Source organism: Pituophis catenifer, unplaced genomic scaffold, assembly GCF_029215685.1.
Source record: "Pituophis catenifer annectens isolate HBS135680 unplaced genomic scaffold, rPitCat1.0.hap2 SCAF_1, whole genome shotgun sequence".
Classification (NCBI taxonomy): domain Eukaryota; kingdom Metazoa; phylum Chordata; class Lepidosauria; order Squamata; family Colubridae; genus Pituophis; species Pituophis catenifer.
Genome location: NW_027256881.1, coordinates 194379656 through 194405600, shown reverse-complemented (window position 1 = coordinate 194405600; position 25945 = coordinate 194379656). Strand labels below are relative to the sequence as shown.

General features: G+C 48.6%; 2 protein-coding genes across 2 annotated transcripts; both read left to right on the top strand.

Moving 5' to 3' along the window:
- The first annotated feature begins 905 nt into the window (after window positions 1-905).
- On the top strand, window positions 906-3283 carry LOC139327167 (homeobox protein Hox-D13-like). The gene is made up of 2 exons (XM_070956884.1): window positions 906-1617; window positions 3033-3283. Exons 1-2 carry the CDS (start codon window positions 906-908, stop codon window positions 3281-3283), a joined length of 963 nt encoding a protein of 320 aa, XP_070812985.1.
- Window positions 3284-23901: 20618 nt separating this feature from the next.
- Window positions 23902-25718, top strand: LOC139327170 (homeobox protein Hox-D11-like). The gene is made up of 2 exons (XM_070956886.1): window positions 23902-24523; window positions 25483-25718. Exons 1-2 carry the CDS (start codon window positions 23902-23904, stop codon window positions 25716-25718), a joined length of 858 nt encoding a protein of 285 aa, XP_070812987.1.
- Window positions 25719-25945: the final 227 nt, after the last annotated feature.

Sequence of the window (25945 nt, the reverse complement as noted above, 5' to 3'; positions counted from 1 at the left end):
TACACCGCTCCCAAGCCTTTGTGAAAAAGCGAGACCAGGCAGGGTCCGTGTGTATGTGTGTGAGAGAGGGGGTGGGGGAGAGGAGAGAAGAGAGAGAGCACGTACATATATGTAAATATGTCTACGTGTAGGGATGTATCTTCGTGTTTCCGTTTTTAACAACTCCTGTTTCTTTCCCTTTCCTTTCCTTTCCCTCCCCTTCCCTCCCTTCCCTCTTTCCTTTCCTTTCCTTTTTTCCCTCCCCTCCCTTCCTTTTTCCCTCCTTTCCTTTCTTTTCTTTTTCACTCCCCTCCTTTCCTTTCCTTTTTCCCTCCTTTCCTTTCCTTCCCTCCAGCTTTCCTTTCCTTTCCTTTCCCTACTTTCCTTTCCCTACTTTCCTTTCCTTTTTTCCCTACTTTCCTTTCCTTTCATTCCCTCCATCCCTCTTTCCTTTCCTTTCCTTTCCTTTCCTTTCCTTTTCCTTTCTTTTCCTTTCCTTTCCTTGCCTTGAGAGAACTCAAGCCAAGTCCCCAACGAAGTTGGAAGAGGGAGGTGAGGGGAGAGCAGGGATCTCCGGCTCAACTCCCCCCCCACACACACTCACCCGCCCCGCAGAGGGAGACACGTGCACCGCCTGGCCAATGAGGCCCCGGACCAGCTCCTTGGACGGCCGGGTGCGATGCTCCCCCCTCCCAGTGTGGCCTTGGTTTTTATAAACCATCCCGGGCGCTCCGAGAGGGAGGCCGCCGCTCTGCCGCTCCTTCGCCCCGCGTCCCGTCCGACTGGCACGCCATGAGCGCCTCTAGGCCTTCCCCTGAGGGCCAAGCCGGGGAGGAAGAGGAGCAGCAGCGGCGTCGGCGACGGAGGCAGCTGGAGGGGCGCTGCTTCGCGCGGGAAGCCTGAGCCGAGCATCGGGCGCCCGGGAGATGGAAGCGCTGCGCGGAGAGCCCGGGGCAGGCGGCGGGGGCTGCTCGCAGAGCCGAAACTTTCTCTCCCCTCCCATCTTCGGGCCGTCGGCGCCGGGTTCGACGAGATCGGGCTTCGTCTACGAGCGTTCGGGCCCGGGGACCGTGGCGCGCTCCACGCCGTCCTCTTCCTCTGAAACGCCGTCCTCGTCTAAGGACTGCACCGCCGGACTTCCTATTGCGGCGGCGGCAGCGGCACCACCCTCGGCCACAACGGCCGCCGCCGCCCTGGGCTATCCTCCAGGTTACCCCCCCTTTGGCCACGGTTACTACAGCTGCCGCATGGCGCACGGCGTGGGGCTCCAGCAGAACGCCGCGCTGAAAGCGGCCCCGCACACCGCCTTCCCGGTGGAGAAGTACATGGACGTGGCCGGCCTGGGAGCCGCCAGCACGACCTCGGGCGTCGGCAGCGACCCTTCCTCGCGGGCCAAGGAGGTCTCTTTCTACCAGAGCTATGCGGCCACCGCCGGCCCCTACCAGCACGTGCCCCCCGGCTACCTGGACGTGGTTTCTAGTTTTGGACCGGCGGCCCCTTCGGGGGAACCCCGGCACGAGACCTACATCTCCATGGAGGGCTACCAGTCCTGGACTTTGGCTAACGGCTGGAACGGACAGGTGTACTGCTCTAAGGACCAGGCCCCGGGCTCCCACTTCTGGAAGTCTTCCTTCCCAGGTAGGCGCGCCCAGGCAGCCGGGAAGAAGCCTTGGGGCTCCCGGTAAAAAGTCAAGGCAGGGCCGTTCAAAACCAGGCGGTAGGTTGCAGGCTGGGCCGTCGCTTTGAGAAGCGCGGGCCTTCGCTTGGGGTCTGCGGTAGCTTCCTGATACTATGGACGGATGGTGCGAATGGTAGTCTGAGGTCTGAAGGGCTTCGGGTGAGAAAAGGTTGTTTTGCACGTTAGGAAGAGAGGGAGGAGGAAGGAAGGAGGGAGGAGGAAGGAAGGAAGGAAGGAAGGAAGGAAGGAAGGAAGGAAGGAAGGAAGGAAGGAAGGAAGGTTGGTTCGTGCATCGGCTGCCGCGTCCAGCTGCGGGTTGGGTTCCTCTTATTATTCAGTTTTCCTGTCGAACTTTAAAACCAGGCGCTGCCATGTTCCCCATCGAGCTCACCGCAGAAGGCCAAGAAGCAATGGCTGCCCTTCCCGAAATCTGCAAAGTTTCTCTGCTCCCTCGAGCTGGCAGAAATGTTCGGCCAGGCCTAAAGCAGAGACTCCAGCCTGGTCCCATACAGTCCTCGGTCCGTTCCCGTTAACGATTGTGGCGTCAGAGCGTTCCTAAATTACAGCGAAATAATCTCATGATGAGGGGAATAAGAAGGATCTGAGAACTAAGAAGGAACTGAGTACTTCTTCCCCCATCCCACCCCGCCTCAGAGCCAGATCCACTCCAGTTCGGGCAGTTATTTAACCTTAGGAACGGAGCAGGACTAGAGCGCTACGGCCCGATCCTGCACCGACGTCCTATGAAGTTACCCTAAGCTTCTTACGGACAGCCAAGTCATGGTTGTCCCAAAAGTGCTTTTTCAAAAGTCAACTGCACTTTGGGTTTCTTTTGTTTTTTGTTTTGAAGACTTTTCTCATCCAAGAGGAAGAAACTTCGTGGATGAGAAGCGAAACGTCTTCAAGAAAAAAACACACAAAAAGTCCAGTTGCCTTTTGAAAAAAGCACCTTTGGGTTTCCCTAAGCTTATTCCCCTTGGATTTATTCCTGGGGGGGGAGTGGGGGGGCGAGGATGCTCCCAATCTCTGCAGCTGTGCTTTCCCAATCAAATCAGCTGTGAACGTGTGGAGGAAGATGGGAGGAGAGGAAATCAGTGATTCTTAAAACTGCAAAAAGGTTGGTGAAGGCCTTGGGGAATCTGCGGTTTTATTCGTGGGGGGGGAGTAGGGGCTACACAGAAATTGTCCCAGAGCAGCTGTAACATATGCCAGGCACCTATTGAGGGGAACGTCTGTTCTGAGACCTCCAAGAGGAAGGAGAGGTGACAGCCAAAAGTCTCTCTAACTAACTCTTCCTTTTGTGGTACTCTGGGCTCTTGATAGGGAAAAATATCTCCTTTCCTGCTCACTTGTTGCCCTTCTTCTTCTCCGGCAGGGGAAGTTGCACTAAACCAGCCAGACCTGTGCGTGTACCGGCGTGGGCGGAAGAAGCGAGTGCCTTACACCAAGCTGCAGCTAAAGGAGCTGGAGAGCGAATACGCCCTGAATAAATTCATCAACAAGGACAAGCGGAGGCGGATTTCTGCGGCCACCAATCTCTCCGAAAGGCAGGTCACCATCTGGTTCCAGAACCGCAGAGTCAAAGACAAGAAAATCGTCTCCAAGCTGAAGGACACCGTGACTTGAGGAGGCTTTACAGAGGGAGGCTGGCTGGGAGCATCTTCCCTTCAAAAAAGGACTCTTGGAAAGACTTGAAATATATTTAAGGTCTCCTTTGTGTTAAAGGGCAGATCTGGGGAAGCGCTTCTGATCATGTTTGCAACTTCTGGATTGTAATGGAATGCTGCAAGTTTTTAAGGCTCTGGTTTAATCCCTTGGTCTTTTCTCCATTGCTATACTTTGTTAGGGTTTCTTCTTTTGTTTTTGTTTTTTCTTCTCTCCCTCCCCCATCCCAAAGAGCAGTGTAAGTAGCACATCTGCAGTCACACACTTTTCAACGGCTATCGGGCTAAGAACATTCAGGTGCTAAAAGGAGCTGGTAGGATTGTGGGAGAGAGATGTGTGAGCACACAAACATATTCACTGAGGTGCCTGTGCCCCTACTTTTTCCTCTGGTCCACCACCCCTATTTAATAAGGATCAGGATAAATGGAACAATGGTGGTCCTGTTTCTCTGAGCCTGACTAGGTGGCTCAGTGGCTAAGACACTGAGCTTGTCGATCAGAAAGGTTGACAGTTCAAATCCATAGTATAGGTCTCCTGTGTGAGCAGGGGGTTGGACTAAATGACCTCCAAGGTCCCTTCCAACTCTGTTACTGTAATAAACTGTTAAACTCTGATTGAGATGCCATGGCTTAAAATCAATGAAGCCCCCGACCCTCATTTGTGACCAATCTCGTGCTGTAATGGAGCGTAATTTCAATGGGATCTTGGGCCTGATCAACAACCTTTTCCAACCCTGGTCCCAACTGAGATTCGTTCTAAACCAAATGGCATTCAAGTTTCAAAACTTTAAAAGCCAATTGTGCCTATATGTTTAGCTATATAAAGATGTGTATAAATCAATGTGTATTTTAATATAAATATTGTATGCCCTGATATCTTCATCACAATCACGGTTGCCTTCATTCACCCTTCTGGGCACTGGGAAAAAAAAATTGTCCAAAAGGTTGAACGCCACTGATAGCTTTTGTTACTAAGGGAAACGGGTGTTAGTGAAAGAAGCAATAAATGCTAAACAGCTACAAGAGACTTGAGCAATTGGACTTAAGAGTTGGTGTTTTATTTCACTTGCCTATCTTCTCCGAGGGTGCTCTTTGTTGAGTTAGATAGAGATGGTGACATCTTAGGTTGCAGATAGAAATGGAAGTTCTTTGCCCCAGATTCAAGGCAGCTAGCTGAACAAGGAACTGCCCTTCTTCAAAGAGACAAAAAAATAGGACAGCAGTCCATGCACACAAGGCCCTTAACTAAGAGGGTTGTCATCTTGCAGCTTCTTAATTCCGTAATTAAGAGGGACATAGCATACTCCCTCTGGCCTGACAGTGGCAATCCATTTTCCTGGAATGAATGGGAAAGCTCATTCTATGTCATTATTTATTTATTTATTTATTTATTTATTTATTTATTTATTTATTAAATTGATACACCACCTATCTCACTAGCCAAGTTCAGTGGAGGGCTTTGATCAATTGGTAGATGCCTAGTGGAAAATCTTATGGCTGTTATGCCAATGAGAGATCAAGACTCGGGATGCCCTGAAGGTGGAACCCACTGATCCTGCTAGAGAAGAAGACCTGCAGCGCAGCCAAAACCTGACCCTTTGGGCTCGAGCTGGCTCTAACCTACCAAAACAGGGGCACAGGTGTGCATGTATAGACTCTACTACTAAAATAAAAAAAAATGGCTTTATCCTAATCACTCTTTTCATACAAATATTGCTGTACTATTTCACACATAGAAACTGATTTAAATGCTGTTTTCCTTCCTTTTCTTTTCATCCCTCTGACAACATAGTAACTTCTTAACAAGTTTCTCCTTAGACTTCAAACTTGGCGGGAAAGAAACATACAAAGTTAGGATGGTAACTGACAACTCTCCCCCCCCTCCCACTCAGAAAAGCTGGTAGGGCTTTCAATCCTTCACACAGTTTGCTCAGAGTAAGGACAAACTGTATTCAAATGGAGCTTGGTATTAGGTACGTTCTTTCGTCACCTTGAGTTATCTATAAAAATAATAAGCCGCCCTGAGTCTCCGGAGAAGGGTGGCATATAAATCAAATTAAAAAAAAAAGCAGGATAAAAATAAATAAAAATGATCTCTGCCCAGATGCTCAAAACTCATACATGGGTAAAGCTGGGAGGTGGCAACTCCTCCAGCACTTTAAATTTAAAGCCAGTTGGAAGAAGTGAGCGCTAAAGAGATTCTGTTTTCACCTTTCCTTTAAATAAACATTGAGCTGACTCCAGCCTTGGGTTTCAGCTCCTTGTTCCTAACATGGTGGGTTCACCATGACGATTCCAGCACATTCTCGGAGGCTCCTCATCCTTTGGCAGTATGAGAATCTGGCCAATATTTTCTCCTTCGGTCTTCCCAATCTTCATCTTTTGAAAGTGGAGGAACGATCTGTCCTGATAGATTCGCTTTTCATCCTTTCTTCAACTCTGCTCTTCCCTAGATTAAGATATTTCCCCTTTATCTTAAAAACATACATTAAAAGGTTAGGTTCCCAAAAAGCCTGGGGGGGGGGGGGCAAAGGGAAGCCTGAAGAATAAAAACAAGAATCGCGAAGGTAGCTCTGCAAATAAAGTCAGGGAGAGGTGAATTTAATAGAGCGAACAAAAATATAACAGGAGGAGGAGGAAAGAATGAATAAAGGGTGATTATAACATAACACATTTTATTATCCCTCTCTTCTATTCCTATTAACGCGTATAATAAATATTACATCACAGAAAAATCAAACAATGTCTTTCAGGGATTCAGCTGAGATTCATTAAGAGCTTTCTTTCAAGTCTTATTTTGGTTGGATCAACTCCATACCAGCAGTAAGAATTAATGTGTGGATAAATATTGGGGAAAGTAAGTAGCTGCACAATTATGGTTGTGTTTCTCCGTGCTACCCACCCTTCGCAGCCTTCTGAAATACAGTATATTATAGTATATTTTTTGTACAGTCCAAAGCTGTGACTTTTCACAACAACTTTCTAATTTTTCTTCTAAACAGAGAACTCTCTCTCTCCCCCCACTCTCTCTCTCCCTCTCTCTCTCTCTCCCTCTCTCTCTCTCTCTCTCTCACACACACACACACACACACACATCCACCCACAATGGCAGCCACATCCAATTATAGCTTCTCTCTCTCTCTTTCTTCCACGCTTTGGTCAGCTCTGACCACAGCTATGTAGAAGGACGCTTCGCTGGGTTGCTGGGTTTTACTTTCACTTTGCAGAATAGTCCCTGCACTCTTTTTTTTCCTCCTCCTGTAGAGGAGGGAGGAAGGGGTGCCCTTGGCCCAAAGACTCACTGAAACTGTGAACTGCAAGTTATTTCCAAGAGCCTAGGACAGATATCCTTGCAAAGGTTCCCAAGAAAGAGCAAGCAAAGAGCAAACCTAAAAAGAAGGGAGGAGGGAAGAGGGAGGAGGGAGGGAAGGAAGGAAGGAAGGAAAGAGAGAGAGAGAGAGGAAGAAGGAAAGAGAGAAAGAAAGAAGGAAGGAAGGATGGATGGATGAGGGAAGGAAGGGAGGAAAGAGGAAAGAAAGAAGAAGGAAGGAAGAAAGGAAAGAGAGAAAGAAGGAAGGAAGGATGGATGGATGGATGGATGGATGAGGGAAGGAAGGAAGGAAAGAGGAAAGAAAGAAGAAGGAAGGAAGGAAGGAAGAGAGAGAGAGAGAGAGAGAAGGAAGGAAGGAAGGAAGAAGGAGGGAAGGAGGGAAGGAAGGAAGGAAGGAAGGAAGGAAGGAAGGAAGGAAAGAAAGAAAGAAAGAAAGAAAGAAAGAAAGAAAGAAAGAAAGAAAGAAAGAAAGAAAGAAAGAAAGAAAGAAAGAAAGAAAGAAAGAAAGAAATTCCGTGGACGAAGGGACTTTGAACTGAGGACGCATCAAACGGCAGCCCAACCTCTCCCGCAGCCGCCCTTCTTTTCTTTCCGGAGAAAAGGAACGAAAGAGGAGAAAAGCCGGAGGAGTAAAGGCGGCTGAGCGGGTAGCTCAGCCTTTCTCCAGCCTGGGCCCAGCTGAAGCTGCGGGGAGAAAGGAAAGGCCGCTCCACCAGTTGCCTGGGCCGCCTGATTCCCCCGACAATTCCTGGCATAAGATCTAACGGGGGGCGCCAGCCGGAAGAGCAAATGGAAGAGTTACGGGAACACCACCCCTCCCTCCGGGCCAAGTCCCTCCATCTTTCCTCCCATTGTTCGATTCTTTAAACCGCAGTTGCTAGGATTCGAAATCGGGTCGAGGTCGAATGGATCTGGAGAAGTCCCGCGTTTTGTGCAAGCATCTCACGGCCCTCTCTCCCCCCCCCACCCCGACCTAAAAATAGCCATTCGCTTGCGAAGCCGCGCATTTCCTGTAATTCCTGATCGTGGACAATGACACCCCCAAGAGTCAGTAAGACAAAGGCGACGTCGCTGTTAGAGGACCAGGTTCTATGGGAGCAATGAATGGGATCGTAGTGCCATCTGCTGGACAAATCGCGGTATAGCTCACTTGGAAACCAGGAGAAATCCCCCTCGCCCCCAGCTCGGTTCCAGAAACGGGCTCTTAAGGAACAGGTTCTGTTCTATCATTGAAAGAATCGGCCCACCCAGCGAAAGGGGGAACATGAAGTTAAGAATTCCTTATCCGGAAAGGTGGAATTTGCTTTCCTTGCGCAGGCTTGTCGGGGGAAAAAAAATCACTGGAAAGAAAACAGCCGCTCAGGATCAAACCTCTAGTCAAGGCAACCGAGGTGGCCGAGCCCTGTAATATCAAATCCTTTTATTCATTTGTATGGCTTTTTTGGAGTATGACACATGCCCCTGCGTTCACTGAGAATTTGTTCGGAGCAGGTATGACCAGGACTGAGATGGCTAGTAGGCCACCAGCCACCAGAATTTTCCTTAAAAAGAGGAACAGCAGCAGCACGGGGGGGGGGGGGAGGGTTCAGAAGCGTGAAGGCGTCAATGGAAGCTGGCGGTGGTCGTTTTGTGTGTGTGGGTCAGGGGTGAAATCCAGCAGGTTCTGACAGGTTCTGGAGAACCGGTAGCGGAAATTTTGAGCAGTTTGGAGAACTGGCAAATACCACCTCTGGCTGGCCCCAGAGTGGGGTGAGAATGGGGATTTTGCAGTATCCTTCCCCTGCCACGCCCACCAAGACATGCCCACCAAGTCACACCACGCCCACCAAGACACGCCCACAGAACAGGTAGTTTAAAAAATTGAATTTCACTGTGTGTGTGTGTGTGTGTGTGTGTGTGTGTGTGAAAAGTACGTGCTTACACGCATATGCCCAATAGACAAGAGAACTGGGAGGAAAAAAAAAATAACCCCAAACCCCCCTCCTTTTTTTTCTTCATTTACACACATGCACAAGCATAAAACCACCATCTTTTCCACTCGACCTATTTACAAAGCAAGTCACCTCTCCCCCCAAAAAAATTCTCCCCTCCCTCCATCCCCCCCCCCGCCCAGAGTAACGACGGCCTTCTTGGCTGCCGGAGCCCCCTACCCTCCGGAAAGACCCCACAAAAGAAGGTTTCTGTTTTGCACCTCACTTTGAAAGCGGGAGGAGCCTTCTTCTCGGGAAATTTGCACTGGCCGCATTCACACGTGCTAAGATTCCCGGCCTTCGGGGATCTGAAAAATAATGGCCGTGATTTATTTGATAAACGATTTGAAGTACGGAGCTGCTTGTCGCCGCTGCTGAAATGAAATTGCTCCCCTGCGGAACTTCTGCGATTGGCAGTTACGGGAAGATCCCGTTTCCTCGACACGTTTTCTTTTAAAGCATTTAGAAAGCAGGCTCTATTTATTTACCTGGTTGTCTCTCTTTTTCCTGCAGGCACTCAATTTGACAGCGTGTTTCCGATTCCTTGTTGCTGGAGGGGAAAGGATCTGAATGTGTTGGCCTGCTACGGGCTTGCTCGGAGCTTCTCATTGGCAAAAGGTAAGCTCCTGGCTCGATTTGGGCCTTTAAGTTGTTTTGTGGCAATCCTAGGGGTTTTCACCATGCTAAACGATACAGTTTGTTTTTCATTATTCTTCGGTCTTCTCCAACCCCCAATTATATTGGAATTATGGGTGCAGGACTCTGGCGAAATTCTTTTTTTTTTTACTACCAGTTCTGTGGGCGTGGCTTGGTGGGCGTGGTGTGGCGTGGCGGGAAGGATACTGTAAAATTCCCATTCCCACCCCTCCTGGGGGAAGGATATTGCAAAATCTCCATACCCACCCCACTCTGGGACCAGCCAGAGGTGGTATTTGCGGGTTCTATGAAATACTCAAAATTTCCGCTACCGGTTCTCCAGAACCTGTCAGAACCTGCTGGATTTCACCCCTGGTGGAGGAGGGAGAGAAATCACCGGGTCCTCTTCAAAAGAGTCAGCCACATTTTGGCTCCGAATGAGTAAGGGCCAGGGATTAGCTTGGTTGAACCATTTTGACGTCCTACTGGTGTCAAAGGGGAGCACTCCCCACTGTCCCACTGATATTTCTCGTGAAAGTAATTAAGACTTGTACAAATGTTTTCCTTTTGGCAATCCCCCCCCCCACAATAGTGTAGCAACTCAGAGAAATAAATTTGGATGAACAGAAAGAATTATGATTTGTTAGCCTTGATTGGCCTTTAATGCCGAAAGTCGGCAGATGGACTGAAATACCCACGTGCCAAGATGCCTCCGGATTCCAGTTCCAGGGACCTGCGTGTGCTGCAGGGCTCCCGTCCCTGGAGGTAGAACAGGCGATGGCTTGGCTGTAAGTTATAATTGTTAGACTAGGCCACGCGGGTGTGCGGGCTGTGCCTAATTTAAACTTCATGGAGGAAAGCTTTTTTCTAAAGGTTTCCCAGCAAGAAATGTGTCATCTGTAAGGTTTATCCTTCTGACCCCCCCCCCCCCGCCTTTGTTCAGCAGGGAAGTTCATACCGTTTCCACCCAGAACTTCTCTCTCTGGCTAATCAATCTAGGAAGGAAGCTGCCGTGCGGGATGTCCGTGGGATGTCCTCAAAAATGTCAAGGTGGCACTGGCAGTCACTGTTTTGGCTCCGCCTGTTTTTCTGTGTTCATCCCACCATGGTGGCCGCCATCCTGACTTCTTTGACCGGAGCCTGGCGGGCACACCTGATAGTGTGACTCTTCCTGTTTAGATCTCTTAAGTAGCTAGTATGGTAGCTAAGTAACTAAAAATTCGCATTTTTTTCCGGTGAAGTTTTTAATGAGAAATGTCCATATTAAGAGAAAGAAGTCAAAACTTGAGATACTAAAGAGAGTCTGCAGAGAAAACTGAAACGCAGAGTCTCAAGAGAACGCGACCACCAGGTTCCGAAATGTAATCAATATAGTGAAGTGAGCTGAATGAATTATTTAATGCCTCATCCAATAAGCTGGGTTCCACCTCAGGTCCCAAATACACAGCAGGAATTCGTTGTTCTTTCAAAGAAATGCCTTTTGAATGATTGCCCCTACATCTAGCGCTATGGTAATAGTAGTAGTAGTAGTAGTAGTAGTAGTAGTAGTAGTAGTAGTAGTAATTAATTAATTAATTAATTAATTAATTAATTAATAATCATGTAACAGTGATACCCATTGTCATCAGGGCACTTGGTACTATGTCCAAGAATGTTACAAAACACATCAAGAAATTGCAGCTTCCTGCCATAACACCAGCGGAACTGCAAAAAACTATGCTACTCGGAACATCATATATTTTAAGAAGATACTTGATTGATACCTAGGACGCTGGCAGCAACCCCTGTCAACTATTAGCGCCAGTCAATGGTATTTGTGATACATTTTTAAATGTTCAGTTGACTGAGTTTCATGTTTTAATGAATAAAAGAGATAATAAAGATAAAGATAATGTGAGATTCAAGCCACAGGTCCTTGAATTGCCTGATAGAAAAGAGAGGTTATAAATAAAAGAAAGATAGAAAAGTAAGGCGCGATTCCTCTGAGTTCAGAGTATTTGTGTATTTCCCAGGAGAAAAGCGGGGGTTTAAAGCGAGGTTCACTCGAAGGATCTCAGTTCAACAGGGGCCTTTAAAGCGAGGGCCGGTGAGCCTAAATAAAATAACAAGGAGAAAACAATTCGCGTCTCTGATGTCCGATGTAGCTCCGAATTCGAGATTCGGGCCAGCTGGAAGCTAAGAGACTGAAGGTTCGCCGCCTCGGTGTTCACGGAGGTTTCGGGACGAACGAAAACTACAGCCGAGCTTCTGAGGCTGGACGTACCGGCGATTTAGCATTAGGGTTTTCTCAAAAACCCATCTGGAAAGCTGCCGCATTTCTCAAGGAAGGCACCCCAGCGCCGAAGGGCAGCAGAATTCTCCTGCAAGGCGCCGGGGAAACGGCGGAGAAAAACAACCAGGCCGCTGCCGCTGCCCGATCGCAGCATCCCCGCGGGCCGATCAGCCAAAACACGGACGATTGGCTGTACAGTATTGAACAAATAGCCGGTCGAACCTTTGCCTTCTTTGGCTGGCAAAGGTACTGCTTCCATCAGCCCGACGCACGTACTGGTCGGGGTTAATGGGAGCGAGAGTTCAACCCGTTGGAAAGGCCGGTCAGTCGGCGCAACAGAGGCTCGACGGGACGCTGAGTCCTTCCGCGCCTCCTACCTGCAGTTATGACCACCGAGCGCCAAGGCCTGGCCCGATTCCGTGCTATTTGCGGAACCGACCATAGTTCCTTTCTACCGGTTTAACATCTGGTGGCATTTGGAGAGAAGCCTCCTAAGGAGGCCCAAGGCGGCTGTGGACATTTCAGAAAGCCTTCGAGGCATTTTTCCACCACAATAAATACTTAGGCCGCGTTTTTTATCTGCTTAGGCCCGCCTTTCCCGAGTATGATCTTAAAAATCCTTGTTTTAGGATTAAAAAAAAAAAAATCTGTTGGGAACTGTTCCTTCTTCAACAGATATTGCCTGCTTCAAACCTTCCAAGGCGGGTTAGACAATAATTCCTGTCCATTTGTTTAGGAGTAGAGAAGAGAACCGAAAGTGAGCGAAAAACAGAAAAAATAGAGATTCTCGTAATCCCCTCACCAGTCCCTTCTAGTCTCCCGATGAATAAATCCGCACTATATTTCTATCCTTATTTTGGGGCAGAGGCGGGAACGGGGTGAAGGAGATTTTCCATTTGCTTATATTAATAGTTTGGCTTAATTCTTTTTTCCAAAGGAAAGGCGTTCCCTCCTGCAACCTCTCCGTTCAGGGTAAGAATTCCAGGACTTTTAGTGTAGTGATTGGCATAAACACAGTCTGGGCACTAAAGTTTAGTGTCCCAGAGAAACGATTAGGGAAGTCTGGGGCCAGCGGGGATTCTTAGCAAGAAGGTTATTTTCCACTACGCCCAGCGATTTTTAAAGGAATGCATACAAAGTACTTACAACTCATTGGAAAGAATACATACACCCATCGAGAGAAATAATATTCAACAGTACCGTGTGCTGTGTTAATGGAAATCCTGGGAAGAAAAAGAAAATTTGCAATGCTAAATCGTCGGGAACCTTTAAGGCTTAATCCTGCCGATGTCGGTTTCATAATAAAAGGAACAGAATTCAGTGAAGTTTCGGCACAGAGAAATTGGTCTGGGTATTTCAGCGTAAGTATAAAGCGAGGTTCTATTTTTTTAAAATATTATTATTTATTTATTAAATTTATATCAAGCGATCTCTGGGTGGCTTAACGTTATCAACGGCGAGCGATCTCCCTTATCGTGGAACAATTTGTATTAATAATCTGCAATTATAGTCAGCAACGATATGCAAAGATGGAGTGATCTTTTGTGAGTTAGTTTACAAGCAGTTTTTTCGATTTGCATACGTTTCGATTTCGCCGGGCTATCTGTAAAATCTTGGATATCGTCCATCTTCCGCAAAGCCTCTAGAAACTCGCCTTCCGGTTGCAGTTCCTTTGCACACTCATCAAAAGCACAATCCGTTTGCGTTTCGTAGCAAGCCAGATAGCAGAGACCCAAGCTTGCCAAGTTCAAATTCTAAGTGAATCCAGACGGCCACCGTCCTCTACCTCCGGGAGGGCCCCGCGTGCAAGTGGCACACGTATTGGCCCAATCAGGGCTGAAAGGGGTCCGGAGGAAGGGATCCAGAATGGACTGGTGTGTACATGGCTCTTACTAACTTGGGAAGAGTTGCAGGACAAGCCACGATGTGGTCCGAAATAGAACGAGGGCAAAGACAAGAAACTGTTTGGCTTCGGGCAAGGCAACTCCTGAAACCAGACCAGGGCGGCGAGGAGGGGCAAAGAGGAGGGTCTCTCTACACCATATTCCCCACCAAGGCATTTCCCCCACCCGTTTAGCCTTGTGCTGGAAATGTCCCTTCTCTTTCCTTCCCTTTTCCTCCCTCTGGGCCATTATCCTCCTCCCCCTCCTTCTCCTCCTCCTCCTCAAGGCCCTGTGGCCCCCTCACCCTATTTCTTGTAGAACTTCTGGCCAAAGAGCCGTTGCAGGTGCGCCAGGCGGCGGTGGCAGAAGTGGGGTTGGCGAGGATGAGGCCGTTTAGCGCCCTTCTTCGATGTTAAGGAATTGGGCCCGGCTTCCAGTCTTTCTCTTGCAGGGCCCAATTGCCATTGTAGCGTCCGACCAGGAGGCTTCGGCTGTCTGGCCTCCCTCTCGATCTTGCCCTCGGATCCCGACTCCTTCTTACTTCTCCGCCCTGCCTCGTGCGCAGAATTCCAAGTTTTGGAAGGGTGCTCGCGGCTTCTGTGCAGGTCCAGGCCATCCGTGCTCTGTCTTGTCGCTTTTGTCCGCCTTACTTCGGCCCAGCGGCTGAACTTCTCCCGCACCTCCGCTTCCCCGCAAGCAGCAAAAAAAAAACCAAAAATCCGCCCGGATATCCCAACAAGGCCTTCGCCCTTCACCCGAAGAGCGCTCAAACCCGGAGAAAAATGATCGACAAAGGAGCCGCGAAGCTTTGGCTGAAAACCTCGGCGGGAAGAGCGGTAGAAGAATCCCCCGCGGGAGCTGCAGGGGTGGCCATCGGCGATTCTTTTTGGGAGGTCGGCCCTGCGCGTTTCGGGCTTCTGGGTAGATCTCCAGCAAGCCGTCAACTTGAACCTGGCGTTACCACTCAAGAGACCGCCGAGCCTGACCGGCGACCTTGCCTGCTGCGCGACGGTACGTTCAAAGGCACCCGAGGCCATTAACATTTCTTTGCTTTTAACTTCCAGCCCGGCAGCACCGCCCCCCCCCCCCACCCTCCCACCGCTGCCAGACTCCAGGCGGGTCGGGTTTCAACCCCAGTTGATGTCCCGAGCCAACTTTTAGGAGTGCCCGATTTCGAGAAATGTGCTTCTTTGAAGGAAAGGGTTGGGGGATCCCCTCTCCATGCTCCCTATCAGGAAGCGCATAGGAGTAATCCGGTTTGCCTAAAGCCACGAGAAAAGGTTTTAGTAGATTGGCGTGGCTATAAAACTGCTTTCATCCGGTCCCTGCTCCCTTCTTGTTTCTCAGATCCGGCTTTTTCGCCTCCTGAGCAGCTGGGCCTGAAGCTCACCGGCGGCAGGCTGGGAGACGGTTCCTTCTGGGGAAACCCCGACCCCTGGCCCTGTTTGTTGCAGGGCTGCCTTGGATGTTGGGGCGAGGAAAGGGCACAAAGGAAGCGGCGGAGGGCCAAGCTGGAAGGCCCCGCTCCTCCTCGAGGAGTTCAACAGTCGATAATTGTCTCGCAAACTCGGTCTCGGCGACCAGAGAGTGAAGCTTTGGTTCCAGAACGGGAGGGAGGGAGGAAGGATGTAGAAGTGACGGGGGCGACATGCCAACCGCAGGCGCTGGATCGCGACTAGGAGCATGGCAGCCCTTCTCACCCGGAATGCTGCGCGCTGGCGCTTCCTTCTGGAACTTTGAGCCCCGGTCCCCAGAATTTCTATTTCTGGAGTACCATTCGTGGGTGGGGAGATTTTAGAAGGGATCCAAGATCTTTCTTCAGGAACTGTTTTGAGTTCCGTGAGTTGGCCGGGCACGTCTTTCTCAGCGAGAAAAGGATGAGGAAGAAAAGATGCGGGCCTTTTCCTCCGATTTTTCTTCGGCCGCTTTGCTCCTTGCCACTCGCCTCCACCCCCGCCTTTAATTCACAGGGGAAGAAACGAAGCTGCCAAAAAGGATAAATAGCCCGTGTGAGACGGATTGGCTGGAATACCGACGCAGTCCGGGCAAAAATAATAATCTGGGACTCCCGGTTTCTTTTCCAGAAGGCGGATGAAGCTCTGGTTTTCGATTTCTTGCTCTCCTGGTGGGCATTCACAAAATCAAAACGTTTTGCAAAGCCACAATCGCACCACCACCCCCCACTCCCCTCAAATTTGCGCAGATTATTTGCAATCCGGGTATTTGGATTACGGACACGTTATTTGTCTGGTGCGATTGCGCTTTATTCTTTTTTTGCGGGGCCGACCCGAGGCCTTCAGGGGCCTCACGTGATCATCCCTTCTTCCCAGTTTCCCCTTAATCTGCCGCTATTTCTTTTCCAGGAGCCGCCGAGGAAAGCCAGGGCCACCAGCGCATCCCGCCTTCCCTTCCTTTTCAGTTTCTAGGGCTTCAGGAGGAGAAAAGGGCCTTTCCCCCCTTTTGGCAGAGGAGGGCGGCGGGCGCTAGAAGACCTAATCGCCTTTCTTCCTGGCCTTCTTGGGAAAAACTCCCGGCCGCCCAACCTCTGCCAAGCCTAACTCGGCTTCCTTCGATCAGGAAGCAGTTAAATCTTTGGAATTCGTTTGCTGGCTCCTCCGCGCAAGCCCTTTCCTGCAACCTGAATCGAAATCCGGATTTCTAAGAACGTTTTGTTCATCTCGGAATCGGAGCTTTTGTCGGAAGATGATGAAAGTTCTTTGGATCCCTGGGTCTGTCTGTGGGTTCCGGAGTTTTCCTTGTACACGATTCGCAACCTCCGCTGTTCCTGTCTGTCCGCCGGACTCCACCCCTGTCTTCTAAGCCCCAACTTGGCCCCCTTTTAAATAGAAGAAACGCCGGGCGATATGGGGGCCCTGTTGTGTGGGATGAATGTGTGTGCGGGAAAGAGGGGTGGGGGGGGAGAGACTACCTTCGTTCCTAACAAGCATCTCTGGCAATGGGTGACCCATTCCACCCATTGTCAAGGACAAATTCATTCTTTCTTCATCTCAGAAGAAAGAGGATCCCAAACTCTTCCTTATTTCCCGTTTTGCTTCTTTTTTTGAATGCGTCCTTCATTCATTCACTCAGAGAGAGAGAGGGAGGGAGGGAGGGAGAGAGATCCCTCTGACCAAAGCCAAACGACTTTTGTCTTGTTCGGTTTTGCCAAGTTTTCCCTCGCTTCCCCAACCGCTGCCCCTTGGGCTGTATATTCCGCCTTTCCTTCCCGCAGGCATCCCTTCTTGGTTTAGCTTGACTTTGGCCTTGTCCCTAAACTACAGACAACGAGCAGGCACCAACAAAAAAAAAAAAAGCTTCGGTCTCGCCAGTCCGGCTTCCCCTCGCCGCCCCCCCCCGCCCCCCCCCCTCCTCATCCCGTCGCTGCAGTTGGAAGCTTCCAGTTGGCTCAAGTGGCTCTCGGGCGCAGAGGTCAGAAGAATCCTGGGTGCTTTGATGGATAATCCTATAAATCGGCTTGGGTCGTTTTCTAAACGACAATATCTGAGTGGGATTATTGGCAATATTAAGCATGGGGCATGCATTCTTTCATTTCTCCCACAAAAGAGAGCAAAAAGTGTTTTGTGCAATATGGTTGCACTCCTTTCCTCCCCCCCACCTTTCAGACAATATTTCTATTCTGAACTTCCATGACTAAAAAAAATTCTACCAACCAACGCCTTCTGTAAGGAAAAAAAAATCCCTGCGATCTACCTAAAAGGAGAAAATAGTAGTTGGTTTATATTAATCTATATATTAAATCTTAATTTAATTTGAAGAATCAGTTTAGCACTATGCCACATCTGTGCTGAGATGTATTTTAATTTAAAACAGTAAATGATAATGATAACAGTGATATGTCATGTGTGAAGGCATCTATTATATTTTATTTAATGTGGAATTACAAGATTCATTTACTTAAGAAATTCACTTGGACTTTTTTTTTTGAAAGGACTGCCTAGAATTATATTTCAGAAAGAGTGACTATAGTTGTTATAGTTATTTACAAACCATGCTTAAAAATACTGCAAACTTCTAAAGGGAAAACACAAATACTGTGGTATTTAATTTCATATTATCTTTATAATAGTCTAAATATTTAAAGATTTTTAAAACACCAAAAATGCCATCCCAAAATCTGCAAATAGTTGAATTCCAGGAACAAGATTCTATTCGTTTTCTCTGAATTTTATAGAATACATTTTCTGCTATGCTACCAAGGGTGCAATAGATATCAGTTTCTTAGTAATGCATTAAAGCCATTAAAAACCAAGCACATTTTCATATGAGCCTGTACACCATAAAATCAATTTTTCTTTCTTTCATTTCTTCTCTTATAGCTGTAGAAAAATACAGTTCTAACAATGAATTATTTATTTAGTGTAATTATTCCTGTGCTGTTTGTGCATATTGTCTTTTTGAAATATTTATCCTTCCCAATATTTAACCTTAAACTAAAAATAAGGAAGGGGGCAGAAACAACGCTTTATCTAGTATGTGTACTAGGTGACTTTTCTACAGATTTATTTTGATTAGGCCAGTGAAATAGATATACAGCGTTTACTCATAAAGAATATAAAATGCTTTTTTTCCCTATCACACCAGACATATTTAATATACATATTTCAGTGTGCGATGGTAAACATATGAAAGATAATAATCCTAGATTATTTAGGGCTAATTTAGAGATAGCTTTATAGCTGGTTGGTAGGTAGATAAATTGATAGTCAGCTTCTCGGTATTTTCAATACATATTTTTCTCTTTTTTTTTAATTACGACATAGATCGTTCACATAATCCTGAAGAAATGCAGTACAAGCGTCTCTCTGTAAGAACTCAGATATTCAGGTCTAAGGGGATTCGTTCTTCTTCATCAACATTACATCAATCTCTCCTCGGGTTACCACAAATGCAGCCCTTGCACTTCTTTACTCCAATGAAAGCTCCGTTATAAAACACAAGAGGCCTCTCCACTCCCCACACATATACACAAGGAAAAGGACTTATGGCAGCCTTCCCTTACACAGACCAGAGTTTTTGTGTGTGTGTGCGTCTTTTGTTTAAAAAAGATCGTGGGTGGTTTCCTAATTGGGCAAGGGGATAATTATCTTCTCCAGGTTTTGGGGTTTTTTTTAGAAAAATAAATTTGGACCCGAACCCAGTTTTTAACCGTCGGGTTTGAGTGATCCACCACGGGTGTGGCGTGGCGTGCTGGACTTCTGGGGGTTTTTTTTGTTGCTAGTGTGCATGGAAAGCATGCCCGCGCACGGAGCGCGCGCCCCGAGGCAAAAAAAAAACACGCCCAAGCCGGCTTGTCAGTAGCAGGCTTCCTCGGTGACAGAGGCGCGCGCGCGCAGCGCTCTTCTTCCCAAATCCGCATCTGGCTAGGCGTCTGCCCTTCTCTCTGATAGGCTGAGCCCGGGGCGCTGGTGCAGTCCCCGAGACTTTGATAAGGCGAGAAGGGAGGGCAGGTTGCTCGGATGGCTTTCAGCGGCGGTGGGCGCTTTTGTGCTTCCGAAAAGCGCATAAATAATCAAAGTTTGACAGGATGGAGAGACGCAGACCTGGAGCGGCCATAAATGAAATGACGCAGGATGGTTTCTCCCAGTCAAGCTTTTTACGAGAGATGCCAGACAGTGTCTGTTCACGTTCGCCAGATACCAGGGGCGCCATAACAAAGTTAAGGTCAAGTTAGTGCCTTATCTTGGGTGGCACCAAAATGCTGCTGTTGCTTCTTCTGCTGCTTCTTCTCCGGGCGAGGCGCGGGACGGGAGCCAGCGCAGCCTTTCTGAAGAGTTGGGCGACGACTCGTCCCCGTTATTTGCCCCGGAGGCTCTTCGGAGCTGCCTCACCTCATCTCGGCAGGCTTCCAAGACGGCAAACGGTAACGTCTCCGCAGCGATGTTACTACCCCGAGCGCTGGGTTTACAACGGATGAGGAGCGGGGAGGGGGGAAAGGGGGAAGGGGGGGGCGCAGGGATGTATTTATTAAGAGGCGGCCGAATCCCGCAACGAGTCAGCCGCTTCTTCCAGTTGCGGAGGTCTGAGCCACCGGGAAGATCCTCGCTGCTGCGGTCGGTTCCTCGGTTTTTGGGGATGCGAAAGAGAAAGAGAGAGGGGGGAGGGAGAGAGGGAGGCTGGCTTTTGGCTCCCTCTTACTCTGATCGCCGCTACCCGCCCTGCTTCCCCCCCCCTTCTTTTTTCCCTTTCTTTTTTCTTTTTCTGGTGAGCAAATGGTAGCCGCGTCCTTGAACTTGAAATGGTGGAACCTAGTTCGCTGCAGCTGCAGAAGCGTAAGTCTTTCAGCGGATTTGGCTTTGAGTTTCGGGTCGGTTTCTGAGCTGAACTGTCGGTGTCCGGATTTTTTTTATTTTATTTTTTTGGAGTAGGGGTGGCGGGGGTGAGGGAAGGTCGAATGAGAAAAGATCCTGGTGGAATCGTCGGCAAGGTTTTCATGGGCTTAGTCTGGAGATGACCGGAGGGATTGTTATACCATCCTCCACCCCCGCAAAGAAACATCCTGCCTTTGCTATTGGCGATTTGGACTACAGGGGCCATTTTAGCTGCGCCACGCCGGTTTGGGAAGGATGCAAGAATCCATTTACAGCAGAAGCAGAACCGAAAACCTTGGAAAAGCGGGAGGCGAGACTGCGCTCCTTTGGATGTCATTGCGAGGGTGCCGGGCAGGGAGGTTAGGTGCTGGGTGATGGTTGAATCTCAGGTGTTGGTTGGATCCAAGGCGCGGCCGAGGTGGACGTATCTAAGGGAGCAGGCGGCTGGGATCTACGGCGAGCCTTGAAGGAAGACTTGGAAAAGCGCCTTGAGGCGCAGGATAGCTCCCTCCTCCCTCCTTTTCCAAAAAAGGGAAAGTGGCTTTGATTGAGCGCTGCTGAAAGGTATTTGGCCAGCCATGTTGTCTCTCCTTCTCGCCTTCTTTTCTAGAGCAGAGTCCAAAGAGGCGAAGTGGGGCGGGGGGGGGGTGTTCCCCCCCTCCTGCGGAAACCAGAGGCATCGCCAGTCTGCCTGCGATATTTATGTGATCCGACTAATTTGATATCGTTACTAAGATACTCTTATGTATACAGTACTGAAAACACTTGTTGGCTCATTTCTTTTGGCATCTGTTGGTAGGTGTGTGGAAACATAAAACGGTAATTAAATTTATTTGCCCTCCGTTCTCGCGGTTCGAGGAGACTCTGAGTGGCTTATATAATATGGATTGTATAATTGTATATAGGAATATATAATCGCACATACATGTACACGGTGCTTCACATGCTTATCTGCTTAAATACTTTTGAAATAAAATATTTAAAACAGGCTATGGTTAGCCATCTCGCAAATAATTGCTGGCATAGAATTTTATACAGTTGTATGCAGGATAATTTTGTTTTGGTCCTTCGTTATTACAGTTTACAAATTCCCTTTCCTTCCCTTTCGCTTTTTGTCTTTCCTTCCTCCACCATACTGCTAATATTAAACAAAAGAAACCTCGTTGATTAACTCTCTTTTGCAGTGATTTTTGGTTGTAATAGGGATAACGTTTCACATATTTTGGATTGTTATTGCTAGAATCATCACAGCTAGTTTGCTTTCTAGAGTCTGATGCATAAGATATAGAAATACATTTGGAATTACTTTTCAGTTTGATGCATATGTGTGTGTGTGTGTGTGTGTGTGTGTTTAGCCAGATATATTTTCATTTGAAAGGCAAAACAACATCCTGGAATTAAACATGACTATGGCAGCTTAATCAAGCCAGGTGGGAAAGAAACAGCTAGTTGCTTTCCTAGAGTATGATCAAATTTGTTTAAATAGATGTAATGTGGAGAGAAGATGTAGAAATACACTTGGAATTATTTTTCAGCTTGATGTCTTAAAAAAGATGCTTGTTTGGAAAGGTGTATTTTCATTTGAAAGGCAAAGGAATTTCCTGGAGTTAAACTTGACTGTGGCAGCTTAATTAGGTTGGATGGGGAAAGAAAGGAAGTGAAACAGATGGGTCTTCTAGAAACATTTGAATTCTGACTTGTGGAACGTGTCTCTTCTTGCTGGGGTTTTCTCCGTGGCTTGCTTTTCTTTCTTTCTTTCTTTTTCTTTCTTTCTTTCTTTCTTTCTTTCCTTCCTTCTTTCCTTCCTTCCTTCCTTCCTTCTTCGTTTCCTTCCTTCCTTCCTTCTTTCTTTGTCTGTCTTTCTTCTTTCCTTCCTTCTTTCCCTCCTTCCTTCCTTCCTTCTTTCCTTCCTTCTTTCTTTGTCTGTCTTTCTTCTTTCTTTCCTTCCTTCCTTCCTTCTTTGTCTGTCTTTCTTCTTTCCTTCCTTCTTTCCCTCCCTCCCTCATTCCTTCCTTTTTTCTTTCTTTCCTTCTTTCCTTCCTTCTTTGTCTGTCTTTCTTCTTTCCTTCCTTCTTTCCTTCCTTCTTTGTCTGTCTTTCTTCTTTCCTTCCTTCTTTCCTTCCTTCCTTCCTTCTTTCCTTCCTTCTTTCTTTGTCTTTCTTCTTTCCTTCCTTCCTTCCTTCCTTCCTTCTTTGTCTGTCTTTCTTCTTTCCTTCCTTCCTTCTTTCCCTCCCTCCCTCTTTCTTTCTTTCTTTTTCTTTCCTTCCTTCCTTCCTTCCTTCCTTCCTTCTTTGTCTGTCTTTCTTCTTTCCTTCCTTCTTTCCCTCCCTCCCTCATTCCTTCCTTTTTTCTTTCTTTCCTTCTTTCCTTCCTTCTTTGTCTGTCTTTCTTCTTTCCTTCCTTCTTTCCTTCCTTCTTTGTCTGTCTTTCTTCTTTCCTTCCTTCTTTCCTTCCTTCCTTCCTTCTTTCCTTCCTTCTTTCTTTGTCTTTCTTCTTTCCTTCCTTCCTTCCTTCCTTCCTTCTTTGTCTGTCTTTCTTCTTTCCTTCCTTCCTTCTTTCCCTCCCTCCCTCTTTCTTTCTTTCTTTTTCTTTCCTTCCTTCCTTCCTTCCTTCCTTCTTTCTTTGTCTGTCTTTCTTCTTTCCTTCCTTCTTTCCCTTCCTTCCTTCTTTCCTTCTTTCCTTCCTTTCTTCGAATGTGCCACCCAAGGGGAAGAGGAGCACCCAGAGGGTGGAGAAGCAGGGGCTGTTTCAAGTGCACTGTAACTGAGATGAAACGGGAACAAAAGATGCTCCTTTATTCCCTATGGAAAAGCAGATCCGAAGGGGGAGAGTGGTTCACCTTCTCCTTCTAATGACCGGCGAAAGTGAGATCTAGAACAGCCCCTCGACTCTCCAAAAGGAATCTTCCTTTGCACCTACCCTAAAATGCATGATGCAGAAGCCCCTCTTCTGCTAGGTCCGAAGCCCTCAGAAGGGGGCTCAGGATCTGGCAACTAGGACCTCATGCAGAGAGATTCGGGTGTCATCTTTTGCCTCCCACCCCCACCACCCTCCCTCTCTGGCTTTTACTACACCCGGAGGGTACGGAACGCGCATGTTCCTCGGTGCGTGCCAGGGAATAACCGAACAGGCTGCTAGAGAAGAAGATCCTTCTGCCTGACGGAGATTTGGGGAATCCGTTTCCAAAATGAAAGCGGGAACTGTCATGGGGCGGCGGTGGGGGGCGCCCCAAATGTGGTGGGCGAAGAGTGGGCGAAGAGACCCACTCTGCTCCCCGAACCTTTGCCAGCGAGGCTGATAGAGGAAGAGCCGGAGCAAGCAAGCAAGACGAGGAGAGAAAGGGAGGGGAGAAAGAAAGCGCTTAGCAACAAGCCAGCCTGTCACTTTTAATGAAGGTGCCATAATCCGATATTGGGGGTGGGGGTGGGGGTGAGGGGTGTTGGGTCGCGGAGTAGGGAGGGGAGGGAAGAATTCCTCCGGGACACTTTTCTGGCCTTACAGGCTCTCTGGCTGCCTGGTCGGGGGCTGCTTGCGTTCATAAAGAGAGAAGAAAAAGGAGGGGGGGGGGATGGCAGAGACGTCCCGGTTGAGCGTTGCTTGGCATCTGTGGGTATGGCTGGCAAGCCCAGGTGACCCCAGGCCCCATCTATATAGGTCGCCTTCGCTTCTGCTTCGGAAGGAGAGGGGGAGGAAGGGCTGAGCGGGGGGGGGGGAGAGGGACGGAAAAGCTCGAGGGCTAGAAATGGTTCCGTTAGGGCGAGCCGGCACAAGGTTTGCCTCCGCAGAGGCCGGGGACTTGGGGTGTAGAGACCTCTTGTAGCGAAGTTTCAGCCAAGGCAGGAAGAAGGCAGCTGGCCCGGTTGGGGGGGGGGGGCGTGGGGGGGGGGGTGGAGGGAGAGGCTGATGTAGATATAAGGACGTTTCTCCATCGCCTTCGTCACGTGACATAATTACCCCTCGAATCAATCAAGATGGATTGCGCGTCAGCCCGCGGCGGGATTGCTTCCCTTTTCTCCCCGGCGGCTCGTGCCCAAAGCCTGGCGGGCACATAGATGGGGCTTCGGAAGATTGGGAGAGCTCAGCAGCTCCGCGGTTCCTGCTTCCGCCTGCTTCCACTCTTCCCAAGGCCAGCGGCGGAGAAGGTGAAGAAGCAGCAGCCATGAGTAACTTGGACAACTGCGGCAGCCACGGGGCCCCCGGCGTCTACCTCCCCTCGGCCTATTACATCTCCCCCTCCGATTTTTCCGGCAAGACCCCGTTTCTGGCCCAGCCGCCGCCTTCCTGTCAAATGGCTTTGTCTTATGCCTCCGCCTTGCCCGGCCAGGTGCAACCGGTGGGCGAAGTGCCCGCCGCCTTCCGTGATTACCCTGGAGGAGGTGGAAGCAGCAAGTGGGCTTACCGGAGCGCTTACAGCCCGGGTTACTACGAGGAGGTCTTCCCCAGCCGGGACTTCCTGCAACCGCCCCCCGCCAATAGGAGCGACGCCTTCCTCAAAAGTGACCAGGTTTGCGGCACCCACCCCGCACCTTTCTATGGCGCCGTAGGCAGGAATGGCGTTCTCCCGCAGGGCTTCGACCAGTTTTACGAGGCGGCCCGCGGCTGCGCCCCTTCCCCGACCGAGGCAGAAAAGGACAGCAACGAGGACCTCAAGCCGCCGCCACAGTCGAGGGACGCTGGCGACCCAAGCTCCCACCTTCCCAGGCCGAAGAAGGAAGCGGGGAACGAAGACAAGGCGGATTCCTCCTCGGGGGAGGCCCGCACTCCGAAAAGCCAGAGTTCAGGTAAGATGGCCCTCGGCTTCCTCCTTGAGAGGGAAGATCGAGAACGGTGGAGAAAGACAGAGAGACAGAAAGAGAGAGCAAGAAAGAGAGAGAGAAAGAGAGAGAGAGACAGAAAGAGAGAGAGAGAGAGAGACAGAAAAAGAAAAAGAAAGAGAGAAAGAGAATGAGAGAGAGAAAGAGAGAGAGACAGACAGACAGACAGACAGAAAAAGAAAGAGAGAAAGAGAATGAGAGAGAGAGAGAGAGAGAGAGAGAGAGAGAGAGAGAGAGAGAGAGAGAGAGAGAGAGAGAGAGGGGCAGACGACAATCCATCAGTTCGTCAAGTCTCAACTTTTCCAGGTGCCATTTTATAAGCACTTTAACTAGCACTCTTTACATCTTCTATGGTCATAAAATCTGTTTGGGCTTCGATTCTTTTTTCTTTTCTTTTTTTGGAGGAGAACTTGGAAAAAGATTGGAAGGAAAGAGCTATGCGAAGACATTTCTGGTCTCTTAAAAGCACTCAACCCAACAAAAGAAGTCAGTCGCTATTCAAAGGGGAGTGAGGGGGGGGGGAGGTTGTCCGATAGGGTGAAAGGATGCTTCTGAAGAGAGGAAAGAGTTAAGAAACGGCGTTCGTTTTAACCCCATCCAAATCGCTTTCCATTCAGAAAAACACGAGCCCAAAGTCACCTGGGACCAATTCCCATTGAGTTCAGTGGGACTTAAGCCTTAGAAAGCAATATAATAAGGATGGGAACCTAAGAAGACTTTTCTTCCTCCCTTGCTTTTCCTTCTTTCCTTTCCAAGCCACTACCGCCCAGTTATCTGGAGGGAGGCCAGCAGTTATGGCGGGGGAAAGAAAGGAGTCAGTTTTCCAGGGAATAATAGTCGGTCTAGCTGTCCATGAAGATTTTGGAATGAGGCCACTGCTGTCACTGCCATTCCTCCTCTTTCCTTCTTTTTCTGACCATTTTCAGCACTGCCCCAGAGATCACGGAAAAAGAGATGTCCTTACACCAAGTACCAGATTAGAGTCCTGGAACGGGAATTTTTCTTCAACGTCTACATCAACAAAGAGAAAAGACTCCAGTTGTCCAGAATGTTGAATCTCACAGATCGACAAGTCAAAATTTGGTTCCAAAATCGAAGGATGAAAGAAAAGAAACTTAACCGAGACCGTCTGCAATATTTCACGGGCAACCCCTTATTTTGAGAGGAGAAGCGGGAAGAGGTGGGGGAGAGAAAGGAAGGACAGATCTCCCTTTATTATCCAACCAGACACATGAGCACAAAAACCCTAGAGGTTAATTTGACTCCACCCGAAGGACAGAAGAAGCTTTTGTGTTATTTTTATTTTTATTTTTGGTTTATGCTATTTCTTTGTCTCCTGGTGATCTCATGGGATTGATAGAGCAAAACCCTCCTAAAAGCAACTGGGGT

Bases quoted from the DNA above. Each gene is read 5' to 3' on its own strand.
- LOC139327167 (XM_070956884.1), top strand. From the start codon at position 906: ATGGAAGCGCTGCGCGGAGAGCCCGGGGCAGGCGGCGGGGGCTGCTCG. The intron at 1,618-3,032 runs GTAGGCGCGCCC...CTTCTCCGGCAG, and splicing joins CTGGAAGTCTTCCTTCCCAG to GGGAAGTTGCACTAAACCAG.
- LOC139327170 (XM_070956886.1), top strand. From the start codon at position 23,902: ATGAGTAACTTGGACAACTGCGGCAGCCACGGGGCCCCCGGCGTCTAC. The intron at 24,524-25,482 runs GTAAGATGGCCC...GACCATTTTCAG, and splicing joins TCCGAAAAGCCAGAGTTCAG to CACTGCCCCAGAGATCACGG.